The sequence below is a fragment of the Diceros bicornis genome, chromosome 4 (assembly GCF_020826845.1).
Source record: "Diceros bicornis minor isolate mBicDic1 chromosome 4, mDicBic1.mat.cur, whole genome shotgun sequence".
NCBI lineage: Eukaryota > Metazoa > Chordata > Mammalia > Perissodactyla > Rhinocerotidae > Diceros > Diceros bicornis.
Window position 1 is genome coordinate 72312486 of NC_080743.1, and position 13299 is coordinate 72325784.

Genomic DNA, 13299 nt, shown 5'->3' on the forward strand with positions numbered 1-13299 from the left:
GCTTTTCTCCACACTGCAGCAGAATACCTGGTTTCTCTTTCTTCAAAGTGATACACACATGCTCATGCTTTTAACCTGCTCTTTGTCCTGACGACACCGAAAAACAGCATAATTCCAATTGGGAAACAGTAGAGGAAGGAAATACATTTGTGGGGGGGCAAGGAGGAAGGAAATACATTGGGGGTGGGCTAAGGGGAGCACAGAGAGGACACATACAAGTAAATTAACTGATATGGTGGCGGCAGAGAAGAGGAGCAGAAGGGAAGTGGAACAGGGTGGGGTTGGCCAGATGGCTGGTGGCCAGTGAAAAATAGGCTACATTTCCCAGTGAGGTTTTAATTAATTTAGCTGGTTCCTTTTTTTTTTTTTCATTTTTAAAGACAGGGCCAATATAAGGGAGGTGTCTCAAAATTATGCAAAGTGTATGTAGGTAAGTGTGCTTGCTTGTGCTTCATGCACTTATGAAGGGTTGATCTTAGAGATAGGTATGATTTGGGGGGCCCTCAAAAGCCCCCCGATAAAAAATAATCTCCCTTACTGGCCCACTACTGTGCCTGAAATTCCCACCATTAGAGCCACTCCTTCGAATTAAGGCATTATCTGTAGCCCCTATTAAAATGGAGATGTCACCGGGGAGGGGTAACACTCAACTCTTTAGCACCCACTGACTGAACTGTCTGTCACCTATCAGAGAGTAGGACCCTGAGAGATGGGACATAGGGCAGGGACATTCTGACTAATGGGGAAAGAAGGCTTAGTGGTATGGAATGCAGGAGGGGGACAGGCTGGGCAGCTGAGGGTGCGTGTGAAATAGTACTTGCCCCAGGAGGTTACTCAGATGGGGGAGATCAGGTAGCAAAAACACACATCACAGGTTTCACTAGGCTGTGTGTGTGTGTGTGTGAGTGTGCAGTGCGTCTAACAGTTTGTATATATTACAACATTCTGTGTATATATCTAATATGGAATTCACTTGGGTCCATTAGGAACACAGTACATCTCTATGGGTCTTGATGGTTTGTATATAGCATATGCACATGTACACACATACACACATTCACACACACATTTACTCACACTCAGTGGTGGAGATCTTGTAAGTGTGAAGGGTGAGATGAATCTTCTCAGCCATCTGGGAATTGGATGCTGCCCGATTGTTGGGGAAAGGACTGGCTTGGGGCCATGTGACTCCTTCCTCTGTTACCAGTCGACCCTCATTCAATTCAGGTGGCTCTGCAGAAATGGCCAAGGCTTGGGTTATAAAGACTGGGCATGGGCCTTCCTATCAGGATTGGGATTTGTAGACATGAACGTCACCAAAGTGCCCTTTAAACCTTTGGAGTTGGGGAGTCTGGGGGAGGTGCAGGGAGAGAGGGAATCTGGAAAGGGGTAGGTTTCTGCTCTTAGAAAAGCTGGAAGTCACCTGAGAGCAGCACCCAGGCCAGATGCAGGAACCAGCCTCAGGGTACAACCAGAGAGGATGGTGAGGAGACAGGTGACACAGGTGGGACCTGCCAACTCTCCAGGGCTGTGCTCAGGTTGGTTGACCTGATGGGGGAGGTTCAGTGATGGGGAGGGGCTGGAGGAATGGGAAGGGAACTCTGTCATCCTCAGCGGCCTTTCCCATTCTCTGCACTGGAGAAAGCTTGGGAGATAAAGATGAAGGATGGGGGTAGTGGGGAGAGGCAAAGGAGAGAAGACACTAGAAATGCTTCTCAACCCTAGTCTCACATTAGAATCATCTGGGTAACTTTTTGAAAACACCGGTGCCCAGGCTCTACTCCCAGAGATTCTGTTGTAATGAGCTGGGAAGGGGACCAGGCATGGATTTTTTAAGCTTCTCAGGTGTCTCTAACATGCATGTGGTGGTAAGAAGACAGCACCCGAGCAGAAGAAGTCTAGTTCTGAGATGGTTAGGCTAGAGCCCTCTGGCCAATCCCCACCCGCGCACAAGAAGGGGAGGACTGGTTCTAAGGGGAGGTTGGGTGGGGAGAGGATTCTGAGAGCTTCTGTCTGGACAGTCGAGCCTCTGCTGATTTGTGTGGCTTTACAGCCTCACTAGCTGGTGGTTTCTAACTCCATTTCTGGTTGAAAATCAGGATGGGGTGGAGAGAGAGAACTTTTCCCCCTTGCTTTCTGTGGCTTCAAAGAGGAATAACTCATTGTGCTCTATGGGGCCAAGAAGATAAATTCTGGGGCTGGATGGGAGTGGATTTTCTGCTGTATAATAAATAGACATTTCATAAATAAATAAATCAGTGAGCAAGCCAATAAATAAACCAATAAATAAAACAATGCACACATTTTTTGCCCTCTTAGGGTGGTTCTCCCCTTACCCCATTGATCCTGGTGACATACCCTTCGCCCTTGGTCACCTGAAGGCACCCAGCCTGGATGTGTAGGGGAGACAAGATTGCTTTGGCCCTGACTCTCCAAGGATCAGAGAAATCTTGAAAGAGTATTATTAACATTGGCCACCCGTGTGGAGAAGGGAGAAAGAGGGGAGATACATATTCCCCTGTTTCCCACCCAAAAGTGTAGGGAAGGAAGGCAGGGTTTGGGAACCATGGCTGGGCCAATTTAGGTATCTGAAGTGCAGGCTGACCAGCTCTTCATCCCTGGGCAGCTTCACTTAGAGGGTTGGGGATGAACTTGAGATCTGGATGGACCCAATCTTTTCACACAAAGATACAGCAGACACAACTCCCACTTCAACATAGCTCCTCAGGAGCCAACCAGCCAGCCCAGCCAGCCCATGGGGAGTGCTGCATGGCACATGGTGGGATGGGGGGGGGGTGCGGGTCATGAGATGGGAGGATGGCGAGGAGACAGGCAGGATGGCACTCGTTTTAATGGGAAATCAGCTGTCCAGGGCTTCAGCTTCTGGAGCTACAGCCATTGCTCATTTCCTCCTCTTAGTCTCTGCCATGTGGTTCTGCTTGCTGGGCGTGCCTTGTCCTACTAGGTGACCTGTATGTGGACATGGAAACATGTCAATAAAACGGGCATTAAGACAGTGACCAAAGAATGTCAGTCCTTAAAAGCAGATGTTCATAATCCGGGCTTCATAAATAGATTTCAAGGAAACAATGACCCTGAAATTTTATGCAAAATTATGGGTACTTATTTACATATTCCTCTGTAAAGATGGTCTATAGCTTTTAATTAGTTCTTAAAAAATAATTAAAACCTAAAATAATATTAAGTGATTCCAGACCGTCTATAGGTATAACACATCAGCAAGGCGCAAAAGTATCTACAGAAATGAGTGGCAATTCCAGAGCCCCCAAGCTTCGTTTTTCAGCATCCAAAGGCACAAGATTTGCAAGAATCTTTGATCCACCAGAACCCTATGGCTTACCCAGTATTCCTGGGCATGCTGTGTACTCCAACTGTGCTGTATCATTCAACTTGAAGTTGTCAATCAATTTTTCTTTAAAAAGAAAACTTGTTGCCACTATTTTTTTTTTTTGGTGAGTACTTGTACATATTGCTTTATGTAATAGCTGTGGTCCTAAAGAAGAAGTGGGTGAACTGAATTTTTAAAATAAAAGGAATATTTTTGAATACATGAAAGGAGTTGCTATGAGGTACTTCCAAGCATTAGGCATCCTCCTCTTTCTTCCCTGATCATTTTTTCTGTTTTGTATCTTTGGATTTTTGATATACTGGGTTTGCTTACAGGGATATACTGCTACAATGACACAAATTTTTATGATTACAGATGAACACTGTTGCATTTTCAGACTTGATGCATGGTTTCAGTTTTAGGAAGAAAACCAATCCCAAATTCTTATATAGATGGTCAAATAAACTTATTCCAATTGTTTGAAGTTTGCAGACAACCCCACTGTACATACAAATGGGGACTTAATAGCCTAGAAGCCATTCTAGAAACTGTTCCTCCATTCACCCTGTGCTCTGGAATAGATGCCATACTCTAGTTTCATTAAATGCCAGTTCCCCTTCCTGCAATAAGCGATTGGTCAGAGGCATCGATTGTGCTAGGCTCTGCCAGCCCTTGTTATCTTGCATGGCACAGCATGACAGACATGGTGGGTGATGGGGGAAAGTAGGGTACGATGTGGGCACATCTGTGCTCATGGACCATACTGGAGAGATGCTTGTGCACAAAAGTCATATCATCATTACAGCTGCTTGATATGACCATTATATTCATTATATTATTTATATCATATTAATTATATTTATTATACAGTAAGGGTGACTTTGGGTTAGCATAATTTTTGTACAGATAATATTTTAACCACAGGGTTGGGTTTTGTCTATCAGCTTTCCCCAAGGGAAGGCACAAGAAGCTCAGAGCTCTCTGTCAGTGTGCTCTCACAAGCCTAAAAACTTTGAGGAGGGACTATGACGCTGAGAACAGGCCTTCTTCCCAATTCATAGATGGACAAGTGAAGATGACTTGCATGAGACCTGCATAATAAAGTCAATTCAAAATCAGGTCTCAGGGGTCTCAGGTGTCTTGGTCTCTGACACCATCCTGAGCATCTGAGACCGGGAGCTGGCTTGGGAAATGCCTACTTCTTTACTGAATACAAACAAAAGACAAGATCGTTTTTGGCTGCAGCAAGTTTGGAATCCAACTGTTTAGAGCTGCTTATTCTTTCACAACAAATGCCCTAGTTCTTTTCTGAACGTGCCCAAAGAAGGCATTTTCCTTTGATGGTGTGAATGGTTCTTGGGAGCAGGTGTTTTCTTGCTGTTTCAGAAGACCTATGAAATTCTTCAGGTGAGCCAGTAGATGAGTCTTTAGTCCCTGGTGTGTGTGTGTGTACGTGTGTGTGCACGCATTGCGCACGAAGAGGTAGGTGAGGTAGCGCCTGAGTCCCTGTTCATCTGATATGCAAATGCAGCGTCCTTCTTTCTTGCCTAATTAATTAGAAGTAATAGCTTTCTATAGCTTCTGGCACGTGAGGGAGTGAAGTGGGAAATAATCTAATTGGCTGTCTTGCTTTCAAAGGCCAGTTTAATGAAATAGTTCTCAGCCTGAAATGCATGTATTATCTTTCCTGTTATTTTTCCAATTAACATTTCATTGGATTACATCTGTGTGGAATATCCTAATTGGCTTGAAGGCTGGGGGTGACGGGACAAGAACAGATGGAGAGATAACCAGCTGTTTCTTGCATCACCACTGCCTGTGTATGTATTGATGTGGCTGCAAGTTTTCCCCAGTGCCTTTCCTTGGAAGAGCTCGAAGAGCTTGACAGAGCACTGCCCTGTTACCTCACCCAGAAAGACAATGTCGCTTCACAGGCAGCCTAAGGGAGCACTGGGGTTCCCTGCAACGTGTGACCCCAACGGGGAAAACGAGTGGCTCCCAAAGCTTCCTGTGAGCATCGTCTCCCGGCGGGCAGGGCTGTTTAGCCTGGCACAGAGCAGACACTCCATATAAACACTTGTTGAGAGCATGAGTATCCAGAGGGATCTCACGACACCCCCTCAGCCGCTCTCCTTCTCGTGAAGAAAACAACGCGTAGAAGACGGCACAAAGCAGGGCGGAGACTGGGGTGAGATAAGCCGGGCATCTCGGGCAGACACCGAAGGGGCTCACTCTCAGCAAGTGCAAGGTCAGCATTTGCACAAAGCCGAGTGAGTGCCTGCGTAAATTTTGCACTCTAGGTGCCTCAGCTGGCTCACCCTAGTCCTGGGCCTGGCCTGAAGCAAAGCATTCCGTCCTCCTTCCTGTCTCCTCCCTGCTCCTAGGGATGCTGGGCCTCAGCCAGCCTGAGACCAGCACACACTCAGCCATCTCGCCCTTCAAATGTTTCCTGTGAACTCTTGGAGCCCCCACAATCCCCAGGGAGGTCTGAGTGCAGCTGGGCTGCTGCTCTGTCTCGTGACCTTCTCCCCTTATTGCTGTAATTCCAATGTCTATTTTCCCTTCTCTCAGGCATTTCTGACCCAGCACTCAGCTGTTTTAAGGATCAAGCCATGTTTTCTGGGTTAGCCAAGGACAAATTAGAGCCTGGAGGCAGCGGAGAGGCTCCTGTGCGTGGCTACATGGCCCGCTGCCCAGAGGCCTGGCTTCACGTTTGTTCTGTTGAGAAGAGCTGGTAGGTTCTCTTCAGGACCACTCCCCAGTGCGCAAAATTACCTCTCTCCTCAGAGAGCTGGTGGTGGGTGGCCCGGCTGGGAGACAGGCACAGTTCGGGGTGTGGGGACAGGGGGCCTGGGAAGCAACCCTGAGGCAAGCTGTCTGGCTGTGTGGCTGGTCCAGGTGGGGCCATATGGAATGGGGCCACAGCAGGCAGGATGGGCAGAGAGAGGGGCCATAACCAAACATGCCTCCAGTGCGGTGGGACAGCCTGGGAGGTGCAGCATAGGAAGAAGTATTACCTCCTTTTATGTGCACCTACGTGACCAAATCTATAATGCTACCTCCAAACTGTGGAGTCCCAGCCAAGTCCTGGGGCATCAGAAACCATAGGGACTGGCCAGTGGAGACCCATATAAAGGTGTGGGTCTGTATGTGTGTGTGTATCTCCATTATATAAAATATATATTATATATAAAAATATATTTATTTATTTTAATTTTTTGCCCTCTGTATTTCTTGCCTGAGCCCATAACAGGAAAATGTAGTTGTCCCTAGCTGGCTTCTCTAGTCAGCTTAAACTGGGCAAATTGCACTGGGATTTCAAGTCTGGCCCAGATCTGATGTTCTGCCTCCTTTCCTTTTCAAAAGGCCTCTTGAAGTTCTAGCTACAAATTCTGCCTAGAGCTGCTTTCTACAAGGCTAAGAAGCAGTCTCCTTTCTCTTCTCGCCCGCCAGGCTTCAGGCCTCTCCGGCAAGGTCTCTGGGGCAGCGGAGAGCTCAAAGCCCACCACCCTCCACTGAGGCCAGGCCTCACTTGGCAGGGAGAGTGGGTTTCCCTGAGATGGTTTTGGGCTTCCAAGTAGATGGGGCATGAGGGTCTGCAACTAGCCCCGGGCCCTGTGATTCTATTGATGTGACAATACCTTACATTGGGCAGTGCTTTAGACATTTTGGAGTGTTTCCAGACATCATCCCACTGTGTCTTCCTGACTGTGATGTTGGCTGGTCTGTACTGGTGGCTCAGTTAACAGAGGAGGAAACCAAGGTCCAGATGAATTAAGCAATTTGCTCAAGATCTAGTTTACCAGCTGGGTCTAAAAGATCTCAAGTCATGCTAAGGTCCTGAGCTCTGGCCTCTGACCTCAAAGCACACAAATGGGGCTCCCTTCCAATGCGGGATAGGAGAGAAGTCATCTGAAGGCACAGAGCTTGGGATGCTGAACCCAGACTCTTCAGGAGAGCTTATTCTGTCTCGTCAAAGGGCATCTAGGAATCGATCAGGGCAGCCCTGCAAAGACCCCCCTCTCCTAGTCAGTCAGCCCTGCTCGAGGAACAGCAGTGGCTGGACAAGCAGAGAAGGATGCTCACGTTTAACTAGGGAGAGAATGTTCCGTGAGAACGGAGTAAAGGCATGGAGCCAGAAGACTGAAGCTCAAGTGCTCAGAGCACTACTAATATTAGTGTGACCTTGGACAGGTCACTTGACCTTTCTCCTCAAATACCTCATCGGTAAAATGGGGATATAAAGCAGATCTTATAGGATTGTTGACAATAAAAGAATAAAATATTTGTCTGTGCTATGTAAACTGTAACATACTATTCAAATGGGAGTTGTTGTTATTAATAACAACAAGGACAGAAAGATTAGGCCAATACTAAGATCTCCTATCTTGAACAAGGATGTTTTTTACTCTATGCAAGGGAAGGAAAACCCTTTGTAAGCTGTAAAGCACTGTGAACCGCAAAAGAATTGTTAGGAGGGCTGAGGTTAGTGATGGGATCCATCATGGGCGGGAGCATGCCTGGCCAAGGTGGGCAGTGGCACTCTATCTCCCTGACGCATTTCTATAAAAGTGTTTGAGAATGGCCAAATAACCTTGGCTGTCCTCTGGCCACTGAGCCGGCAACTCTCCTGAAGGCCTTCCATAGGCAGATGTCCTACCAGGGAAACGGGAACCAGATGTACTCAAGATCTCAAAAGACATTAATGGCAATAGGCTCTGGGGTAAAAATATCTGTGTGCATTGAGCTTTGCTCACTCAGCTCCCTTTCTATCTAAGGATCATTTAGGCTTAATTATAGAGTTCAGGCGTTCATTGGGTTTTTGATTAATTTTCTTTTCAGCTTGAAGAGTGTGTGAGTGTAGTGGGTCTGTGCGTGTGTGTGTTTACATCTTTCTTTGCAACTCAGTTGGGAGCTGGCTCTGGCAATGTTTAATTGTGCCCTCAGTTCTAACAAGAACATTCAGTGTGCCAACCGGAGCTCGGAAAGCCATTGTTTCCACTGCCTCCGCCCCAAGGGCTGCTATTGCCGCGTTGAGGGGCGGCCAGTGGCAGCGCCTTGCTCAGCTGGGACCTCAGCTGCGGGATGCATGCTTTCCTCCTCCTCTTGTGCTTATGGTGTTTAAGGGATTCTGCGACCAGGAGCGCAGATTTCCTACTCTGCTAATTACCAGTACTGTGCTAAGAGCTGCCGAGTGACAGCCAGCTCACCCACACTGCAGCCCCTGACAGGCATTTTGCTGGGCCAATCTCCCTAGGGATTACAAGGCCCTCTGCACAAGAAAACAGTGGTTTGTTCTCTTATTTTTAACATGTCCACTTAGCAGATTGGTAGGGACTCCATGACTGTGTAGGTGAAAGTGGCTTGCTTTCTCCTTTCCTTCCTTCTCTTTTGTGCCCTCTAGGCAGGGAACAACTGGGGAGGCAGCACTGTATAGTGTAATTGCATGGGATTTGGAGCCCAAAGGCCCAGTTTAAAGCCTGGCTCCTGACATTTTCTGTTTTTGTGCCTATGGATAAGTCAATTAACCCCTTTGGATCTCAATTTATTGTCTGTAAAATGGGAATAATAACAATAATATCAACAACAATATTACACTGCTCATAAGGCTGGGGATGAGAAAATGCATGTGGAAGCCTTTTGTAAAATACTCTACAAATCATAGTTATTTTACTGTTCAGAATTGCTGCCTAGAACATGATTTTGACCTATGAGATATCATTTCTAGTACTGGGGGAGAGGGAGCTGTAAAAAGGCTCATGGAATGGGAGGTGGAGAGGGGACTAGTCTCCAACCTTCCCTGTGCTGTAGACCAAAGCAATGGCCTGGGAACGTACAGTGCATGCTGCAAAAGCCCCAGAGTAAGAGTTCAATCTCAAAACAGCTGTCACAGATAAAAGGGAATCTGGAACATTCATTTTTTGACAAGGATTTCCCCTATTCTTTAAAGGGTGGATTCAATTGTTTCTAGCACTAAGAGGGTGAATGGCTCAGGTCTGGTGACCATGTTTTTGCTGGAGACAAAGAGAGGACTGTGGGTCTCAGGTAAGTGTGACTGCTATGACATGCGATTTGGGAAACCCAGGGTCTTCTCTTGGCTCTGCTGCTAATTGGGTTTGTGACCCTGAACAGATGAACTAATTTAACTGGACCTCAATTTCCTTGAGATTGTGGAATAAAAGACCTCAAAGGTGACTAAAGAATCTATGACCTGACGAAATGCTCCTTTCCATGCAGGAATTAAAAGCTCTTGTGCCACAAAGAAACCATTGTGTGCATGTGTGTTTAGAATCCAAATATAGTCCTAAAACCACCCAAATAAAACCTAATCAAGGCACTGAATGAGCCCCTTTAAACTGATGCCATCTGGTAAAAGACCCAGGGACTGTCAGGGGAAGAAAGGCCTGATGGGAGGATGGAGGTAACCCCAACAGAGATTTCAAGGTGAATTCCCTCTTGTTGGAGAGCCTTTCATTTGGAAATATCCTGACCAAGCTGAGAGGTAAGGATCTAAGGATCACAGAAACAAAAGGGATCTTTTCCTTATAAAACAACTAGAACTTTAAAATAATCATGCAATAGAGCATTCTGCCAGGCTGATTTCAGAATTGAGAGATCCAACTGTAGAGTTCACAATAGTATCACTGACAATCATCATAAGGGATATCTGCACAGTACTTTTAACTTTTATAAGCACTTTCCCATCTATTTTTCTCATTACATAATTTTCCAGAAAACTGGCCTGGGGTCACGTCTTTTAAAACTCTGAAAAGTGTGAGTTTTCAGTGAGAACAAATCCAACTAAGTCTGCTGCACCTTGTTTCATACATACAGATATGCCCGTGAAAATATTATGCTATATGTAAATATAATTATAGAAGTCATAATTATTTTAATGGGCTAGGGAGATTTGAAAACAGAAATCTTGTATAGGATTTTGTAATGTAAATAATTCTTTTTCATTAATCTGCTGTTATACTTTTGGATTTTTAAATATCAGGTTTTCATAGAGTGGGGCCACATGGATTAGATTCCAGGATCAGTAGCCACTCTCCAGAATCTCATAAGGGTGGCATCTAATTCAATCAGAGGGAGAGACTGCTGTTCCTGATGTCAGTGTGGAAAATAAGCAGCTTCATATTTAAGCCATGGAGCTCTTTGGGGCTACCTCTCCCATAAGAAACAAGGAAGCATGGAAAGGGACAGAGGAATCCAAATATAACAGCTGAATTATTTCTAAATGGAATGTCTCCAGGTCTTCTATGAGTCACTGATGTGTCATTAATGTGCTGTTATAAATAGCTCAACTTGCCATCAATAACTAATCTATAATAGAGTAGCTGGTGGTTGGGGTGTGAGGTTAACACTACATTTGGAGTGAATTTGTTAACCATCTCATGTAAAAAAAAAAGCATCGTCCCCTGGGACTAGAGCCTGGAAGAAATTAGACTAAATTGCATTTTTAATAAAAGTTATAAACAAGTCCTCCCAATTTTCTTTCTCCATCCTCAAACTCTGGTAGAAGACAAGTCTTTGGAGCCAATCATGGGACTATAATAATTGTTCTGAACCTCAACTCTCTCACCTCTGAAATTAGACAGGCAGTATCCATCCATAAAATCCACAGAGTTTTATAATTATTTTGCATGGGGAATTTATTTATTTATTTATTTATTTTTTGTGAGGAAGATTGGCCCTGAGCTAACATCCTCCTCTTTTTGCTGAGGAAGACTGGCCGTGGGCTAAAATCCGTGCCCATCTTCTCCCACTTTATATGGGACGCCGACACAGCATGGCTTGCCAAACGGTGCGTCAGTGCACGCCCGGGATCCGAACTGGCGAACCCCGGGCCGCTGCAGCGGAGCGCGCACTTAACCGCTCGCGCCAGTGGGCCGGCCCCTGCACGAGGCATTTTGAACAAGGATCTCTTTCTCTCTCTCTCTTTATATATATGTATCACAATTTGCACTACTGAGAATAAAAGGAAAAGCTCTTTTTTGGGTCATTTAAGCTAGAAAAATCCATCTTGCAAAGACTGAAAACTTTAAAATGTTTTAAATTGGCCTGACTAAAGAAAATATAGTCTCTCACCTTTATTGGTTGGACTTCAGCAATAAAGTCTCTCTTAATGTGAGTGGTTCAGATTTTCATTAAAGAGCTCTGAAGTTAAGCTTTATGGAGCACTTTCTCACAAATGTTCAAGCAGTTAAAGTTGAGCTTCTGTGAAATCCAGCTAAAATAAACATATATAGATACACACTGTATGTACTGTGTATGCATAAAGGCTACAAGTACATATGCAGATACTGCTGGCAGATCTGCTAGTAATTATGCCATATGCATCCTGACATGCGTGCTTGCATGTGTGCACGTACAGGTGTGCCCATGCATACAAGTGTGTGTTCCAATCATTCAGAAACCAAAAAAAAACCCCAAAGAATGAAAATTCTATTCTTATTTGTTGAGATGTTTTTGAAACTCTTCATGAATTCATGGCTTATTTATCTTTTTGTAAATTTAGGGCTGGTAACCAGAGCAGAATAAGCAGCTGTAAACAAAATCACAATTCAAGTTTCACTAAAAACATAGTGAAGGCCCCAAACATCATAGCTACTGCAGAATACAAGAACTATCTATCTAAGTACTGTGATTGAGGATACTCTGAATAATCAATTTTTGGAAAGAGGCGGGTAGATGGAACCATTGAGAGTTACCATTGGTTAGTTCACATCAGCACCTCGGACAGTTCCTAGGAGGTTCCCCCCTCATAAGGGAGCCCAATACCAGCTTATCTCCAGCTTTCTAAGTGTTTCCTTCATTCCAGTGAGTGTGTTGACAATCTGATGATCAACTAATAAATGCACAGGTATTAATTTGTAATAACAACTTATTTCTTCCTCTCCCCATCGCCCATTCTCTTCACCACCTGACCTCCATTCCACCCCTCTCCCTAGCACCCTCCAGTCAGACAGTAGAACTGTCTGTCTTACAAACACCTGGTATGGATGTTTTCACGCCCACTTCTAATTGGTTGGGAAGCAGCATTTGCCACAGGCACTGTTTAACTTCGTTTCTATCCCCTGCATCTCACAGGAAAGAAATGGTCAATAGTTCATATAAAAGAATCATCCTGGTCAGCTCCAAAATATGGCTACTTGCATGGTAATCACAGCAAGTCTGTCAAATCAGTGATTTCTTTATTCCTAAAAGGAGGAACTTTTCTAAGGATTATGGTTCTACCGCCCAAGGAGCAGGCCTACTCTTCACAAGTGGCTGCATAGGCTGGCAAACCAAGAGGTCTGCTTTGGCTCAGAAACTCAGTTTGGCTCTTGCCACTCCTGGCAACCTCACTGCATGTCTCAGTGGTATGTGCTCCACACACAGTCAGGCCAGTCTGCTTTTACTTAGGAGGGATCACAACCAGAGGTGGCCCCCGCTTGGGCCTCCACATGAGGACCTGGGCATCATTGGCATTGGGCTTCACTAGTGCGTTGGGGGGGATGGGTTCCATCCGGCTCAGGATCCGGGGCTGCTCCTGCTGAGTCCTGCCCACCAGCCGGGCCCGTTGCCCCAAGAGCTGAAGAGGGTCCACCTCAATGTCCACCCTCATCCTCCACTTGATGGTCTGTAAAATGATCTTCTCTTTTGTGGTGGTGTTCATGGCCACTAGCCAGGTAGTGAAACTTTGGTCCCTCTTGATCCTTGTGAGCAATGGCACATTGCTGTCACTCACTGGGACTGCCCACGTCACACTGGGGTAGAAGTTGTCATTCATGCTGACGGAGAACCTGGAGATCTTGTTGGTGGGGCCAACCAGGGTCACAGTCTCTGTGGTGTTCCCGTACCAAGGGTAGCTCACACCATCTGAGTCACTGATGGCTTTTACTCTCCCTTCCCTCAAGTCAGGCAGTTCCCAGCTTGACCTGGCAAAGCAGAAGAGACGCACAAGA

At 45.7% G+C, this 13299-nt stretch overlaps 1 protein-coding gene across 2 annotated transcripts in view; it reads right to left on the minus strand.

The window, feature by feature from the left end:
- Positions 1-1467: 1467 nt before the first annotated feature.
- Positions 1468-13299, minus strand: part of FAM78B (family with sequence similarity 78 member B) — a 93871-nt gene continuing 82039 nt past the window's right edge. The window contains exons 2-3 of one of the 2 annotated variants that reach the window (XR_009219838.1): positions 12344-13272; positions 1468-2970 (exon numbers count right to left, since the gene is read on the minus strand). Coding sequence is in view for 1 of the 2 variants with exons in the window: in XM_058539725.1 (XP_058395708.1) it covers positions 12750-13272 (523 nt within the window). In the remaining variant the exon portion in view is untranslated. Of the gene's footprint in view, positions 2971-12117; positions 13273-13299 lie in introns of those variants that run through there. The other variant, XM_058539725.1, reaches the window with a different exon arrangement.